A 6,000-nucleotide genomic window follows, 5' to 3' on the forward strand; every position below is an offset into this window, starting at 1 on the left:
ACATTTTAGTTATATGTTGGACATTTCATTTATATGTTTTTATATTTCATTATCCATTTTTTATTATGCAACAAACTCTATGTTTATTTTTAAACTGTTTGGTGATTGTTCAATATTCTTTTGTGATCAAATTTGTTATTACATATATGTAGCATTACTATGTTTATGTTCAATATTTGAATGTGAAAAAGATATGTGTATATATATAGTTTATGCAGGATTGTTATGTTGAAGAAAACATGTGAGGGAGAGCTATTTTTTTTCTTTCTGATACAAATTTTCGGCTGATTACCTGTGGAATTTTTGCAAATAAATGAAGATTTGATGAAATAGTATTGTTTTTATGATAAGATAATTCTACTGGAAATACCAGAGGATAAACTGTCGAACATGTCCGCCGGTTAGTTCCCGATGAAACTTCTTGGCGGTTTGTTTGCCGGTATTTTCGGTGGTATAATTTTGCCAAAAATTTCATCAGACAAATTGTTGGGAAGAGCTATTTGCGAATGACGATTTTAGCTGCACAATTCGGCCTAATGTCCGTCGATAAATCTGTCGGAAGTATCTCCGGTGGAAAATTTCCACTGAAACAATATTTTCGATGCTCGTTTTACCGCATGACCCAAATTTTCCCATCAATCCGCATGAAATACAAAATTTATGGTAGAATTTCTAGTTTTATGGTGGATTTAGGCCACCAGAAATACGAGTTTTTACTGTAGCGATTCAAGAGATGGGAAGGAGCTTAAAACTGGAGCACAGTAGACCAACTCTAACCACCTCTTCTAGGAAGCCGTCCTTCCCTGTCAACGAAGGCTACCTCAGAATCTCCTCCAATCAGACAGATCTTTATTCTTTTCGGCTAGAATGAAAACTCTGATGCCAGATACATCAAGCAACTATTTTCACATATATATTGTCTTTACAGGCATCTCTCATAATTGGGTCAATCCGAAGGCCCCATCAAAACATTACTCGCCTCTTCTCGCCTCAAATGGGTGACACCAAATTGCCTTTTTGCTTTAAGCCTTCCCTTTTTCTTGATCACACATTGTAGATACTTGCCTCTTCTCATCTCAATAGAGCAATTTTGCACCAGCTTCAAGCTGACGTCAGCAAGTTTTCATAAAATACTTGCCCATATCATCAATCAGACAATATGTGATTTAACACACTATTTCATTCATCATTTTTTTATATAGTTAATATACATATATATAATGTTAAAATTAAAATTTGGAGTTATCACTATCCTCCATCATAAAAAATTAATCTTAAAAAATTTTACATACATTGCATTCAATTCTTTGGAATAAGCAAGCAAAATTATCCTATCTCAATTTTATCTATGTTGAATATCTTTCAAGATGCGTTGTACTTTGGCATAATCAATTTTCTTCTTTCTAAGTTCTTTTACATGGCAAACTACTATTCTTTTAGGTTGTTCTTTCATCTTTGTAAGGCAGATTGAAGTGCATGTTAATGTCCCTCTATGATACTCTGTCCCTTGCAACTTGTAAATAAAATAATTTGAATTTTTTTTTTTAATTGTTTGATGATGACTAACTAATTGGAACAAAAAAAAAAAGCCGGTCGCACCTGCATGGATCTCCATTTATATATCCTTGGAAAATATAGTAGGTAGTACGCTAAAATCACAAATCTTAACTATGTATGATCTCAGATGCAGATCAATATGGATGACAAATATTAATAAATGCAGGCATAAATATTGGAATGAAGCAGCTGGACAGGCTGACAAAGTGATCGATTGAAGAAGAAATGCAATTATATATATAGTCCTGATCGAAATTAAATGTCTTGCTGCGACGGATGAATGAGTTAACTGCGGACGACGTCGGGGCCTTCTCTGATATTGTCACCTGCAGCATGCTTATTGAAGGAGGAGGAGGAGGAGGTGGTGACGCGGCCATCATTGCCAGCAAGCATAATGTACTTATCCTTTCGTGTGAAGGAAGTGCACTCGAAGCCGAGTGTGGCGGATAGTACGCGCTGTATATAGTTGGCGACTTCGATGGGCGACTTCCCGCCCGCGACAGTGAGCTCTCTAGGCAGCTGGTTGAGGAAGGTAATCTCGTATGTGGGGCGCGGATTCATGAAGAAAAAATAAGGATCGAGCAGCTTCCATCCCCTAACCGATGTGCCGTGGAACATGCTCTGCTTCGTGTTGATGGCTACGGGAACGATCCTGTCGGTGAGCTCCGCGAATAGCGCGCTGAAGCGCAGCAGGAAAGGCTCGCGGCAGGTGGTCCCCTCGGGACAGATGACGAGGTCCCCCTCCTCGAGCAGTTTTTTGATGTGCTCGGCGTCCCTGTCGCGTTCGCGCGTAAGAGCAACTGCTTTGATCGGGGAGATGAGCTCTGAGAAACGGCTGATACTGTATGTGACGCAGCTGACTTTGCGGCGGAGGGCGACGGCGGTGACGATTGGGTCGAGGACGGTGCGGTGGTTGCAGACGAAGAGAACGCCTTTGTGTCCTTTTTTGGGATCGGTGGGCGGTGGGGTGCCCTTCACGATCAGCTTGATGCCCATCAGCCTGTAGTTGTGGTAGACGATGCGCTCCGGAAGAGGGATGTTTACGTAGACGCGGATGAGGGAGAGGGCAAACCCCACGGGCATCCACAGAAAAGTCAGAAGAGCGACAAGCGGAGTCGGCCGCTGGGCGAGCCTGCCGTCGTGGAGGATGATTGGGCTCAGAAGTTTGTCACGTGGGACCGGGCTTTGATTTTTACTTGCCCGCACCAAATATCCTTCCTGCGCCATTTTGTTTTCAATTAGTTAATTAATTATCTCAAAATAATATATATAAATAATTAAATATAGTGCAGTAAAGTTTATGATAGAAATTCAGCTAGCCCCGAAATCAATAGAAAATTAAGAGCAAGCGTGCATGGATCGTCTAGTTGCGTAATTGGATTGGAGAGCCGTTCAATTCCTCCATTTGTCCTTGGGACCTAGCTAGCTTGCTACTAGGGGCCCGCAGGCCGTTTGGTTTGGTGCACAACTTATTGCAGCACTTTAAGTTCTCACTTGACAAACTCAGAATAATTTGATCAGCCAGCTTGCTGCATTTATTTCCACGATGGAAACTAATTGAAAGCTGCAGGCAAGTAACCGACTTGTCATCTCCATTAATCATGTCCAATTGTCCATGCCTCCTCCACATCTGCAATTCTTATTTCTCTCCTTAATTTTAATATAGATTGATGAGAAGAAATAAGGAAGGAAATTCTCTCTCTCCCTCTCTTTCTCTCTCTTTTAACCTTGTCTTTTAATATAGATAAACAATATATTATTATGACATTCTTAAGGATCAAAACGGATTTATCACTATTTAGAATAATGATCACCTACTAGATGAATTTTTTATCATTGACGTGGATGATTTTCTTAATTCTATATTATCATAAATTATGATGGTATCATCAAATAAAATCAACTATCCATATTTGAAATATGACCATAAGCATGAATTATTAAATAGAAACTAAAGTTTATCTTATATATATAAGATGAATTATTAAATAGAAAAAATATTTACTTGAACTTGAATTGAAGAAGATATATTAAGAAGATATATTAATATCTATAATTTTGAAATTGAAGAAGCAACAAATTAAAAAATTATAAAATTTAATATTTTGATCAATAATCTTTTCTGTTTAAACTCTACGGAATGGCATTCCAAGTTATTAATTATTGCTCATTTGAGAATTTATAAAGTTTAATTTTATGTTGAAAATGTTATTAATGATCGAAATCTTTCCATCATTAAGTACATATCCATCATTTTGCTTCAAAAATGTGTGATGCCCGACACATGACATTGTATAGATGAATTTAATCCGAACACATAAATAATCAAATGCTTCAAATACATGTTTTTTGGTGCTTTTTATTGTATCTATCAAAAACTTTACCGATCAAATCGTATAAGACATTTCATCTTCAGCCGAAGATTATTTATTTTTTTTAATGATCTCTATTCTTTTCTATTATGTAAGCAAATAATCAAAATAAATAATTATTAAAACATTAATTAATATTTTTCATTAACAATATTTTATTCAAGAAAAAAAATACACTTATTAATTCAACACCAACTTTTGTTTTGAAAATAAAGATTAAAAAAGCTTTTCAACAAGTAAATAGTTAAATATTAATGAATTAGTTTAGATTTTATCTTTTTAATCTTAATCCTTTAAATTCTATATACCGTACAAGTATATACATGAAAAGAAAAAGTTGGAGTAGCTCAAGTGGCAATTAAAGATAATTGTTTTAGATAGTTTGATCTTATAAAAAGTTGGCCTTCCGATGATTTGAATAGGAGAATAAATGAATAATATCATACTTATTATATTAAACGAGATAGATGTAGATATAAAAGAATTTATTATGAAGTATTATAAATGACACAACTCTCTTTGGCCTATTGGTTGAGAGCTTAGGCTTCCAATTAAGAGGTTCAGAATTCGAGTCTTTGTGTATGCGTTGTGTGTGTGAGTTTGCCTTAAATGGCCTAAATGTCCCAAAAAAAAAAAAATATTATAAATGATCTCTTAATTTTTGTTAGATTTAAATTAAAATTTGACTCATAATAGATAAATCCTCGGTGGGACAAAAATTTGATATTGAATGCTATATTAACTGAGGTTGAAGATAATGAGCAGCATACATAAACAACCCGAAACAACAGGTGTGGTCTGTGGGAGAAAATTCTTTTGTTTAGGGGGCGTACTGACCTTGCAAACGGAAATGAAGTCGTAATCGGTGGGTCTATCTCCAATCCCCACATCCGGCGAAGAATCATTTGCGGCACCTAACTCGCGTTCTAAAGCCGCCCTCTTAAAATTCCCAACAAGAACCCCCGGCTTCTTGAGAAAACCGGTGGCCCTACCGGAGCTGCTGACCTCCAGCTCGGTACCGATCACCTTATCAGCCCCAAGAAATGTTTTTGCAAATGGCTCCACCATAACTCTAGGATTCGCAGTAACTATATACCTCCTCCCAAATGAGCTGAAGACCCTCCACCCTTCCGGATGCACATCCTCGGCGTAGAATTTTGGTAGCACGGATCGAGCAACCGTCTCGATGTCCCGAAGCCTGAGGCCGGCGAAGGAAATGAAAATGAGGGTGTGAATAGCAAGTGATTCCGAGAAGAAAATATAAGTGATGTAGACAAGAGGGACGGAGGCCAAGAGGAGAATTCCTCGCAAGAGGCTCCCGGCTTCAATTGCCACAAGCATGAAGTAAGGGAAAGCGCTACGAGAGATGAGCATCGTGCCGTCCAGATCGGCGGCCACCGATTGGTTAGATCTCCCTTCAGAGCTACATTTCTCTATGGGAGGGAATACTAATGTGGAGCTGGCCGGAAGAGGTTGGTCATGATCATCATGGGCACCCATGTAATCTATCTATCGATCGATCCGGCCGGATAGCTGAGAGTAGTGGTGCTGCTGGAGCTATATGAAAGTGATCATGCAGCTGCGGGGTTCTATGCTTTAAATGCTCTCTGGAAAGGTGTGAGGCTGGCGACAAGGGACAAATGGTGTCCTCACCATTGATACAGTTGATGATACTTAATTGTCAGCCACCCAGCTAACTTCAGAGCCTTTTAATTAATTCAAAGTTCTTCCCCCCCCCCTCAGCATTTCGCACCTTTCACTGCACTTATTGTAATTATGTTTTGCCTGCCGTCAGAGCCAGTAAAATAAATTCTACTTGACCGTACTTCTTAATTCTTATTCTCTTAACAGATCCAATATATATATATATATTTTCACTACAACAGTGCATATTTTTTTTTTAAGAGAAAAAAAAACGTCGAAATTGGGATGTGTTGCGTCCAGGAGTATTCGCGGCGGTAGAGAAATATAAAGTTTATCGTCTTAGCATTGTACGAAAATCTGGCACGCAATCAGATAAGGAGAGAGGGTCTAGCATTTATGAGACACCAAGATTTTTACGTGGAAAACC

At 38.0% G+C, this 6,000-nt stretch overlaps 1 protein-coding gene across 1 annotated transcript; it reads right to left on the minus strand.

Moving 5' to 3' along the window:
- Positions 1 to 1,596: 1,596 nt before the first annotated feature.
- On the minus strand, positions 1,597 to 5,575 carry LOC110100145 (glycerol-3-phosphate 2-O-acyltransferase 6). Its single transcript, XM_020827570.2, has 2 exons — positions 4,767 to 5,575; positions 1,597 to 2,775 (listed from the first exon to the last, which is right to left on the minus strand). The coding sequence occupies exons 1-2, from the start codon at positions 5,427 to 5,429 to the stop codon at positions 1,843 to 1,845; spliced, it is 1,596 nt and encodes a 531-aa protein (XP_020683229.1). The 5' UTR covers positions 5,430 to 5,575; the 3' UTR covers positions 1,597 to 1,842.
- Positions 5,576 to 6,000: the final 425 nt, after the last annotated feature.

This window comes from Dendrobium catenatum, unplaced genomic scaffold (assembly GCF_001605985.2).
Source record: "Dendrobium catenatum unplaced genomic scaffold, ASM160598v2 fragScaff_scaffold_1358, whole genome shotgun sequence".
NCBI classification, from domain to species: domain Eukaryota; kingdom Viridiplantae; phylum Streptophyta; class Magnoliopsida; order Asparagales; family Orchidaceae; genus Dendrobium; species Dendrobium catenatum.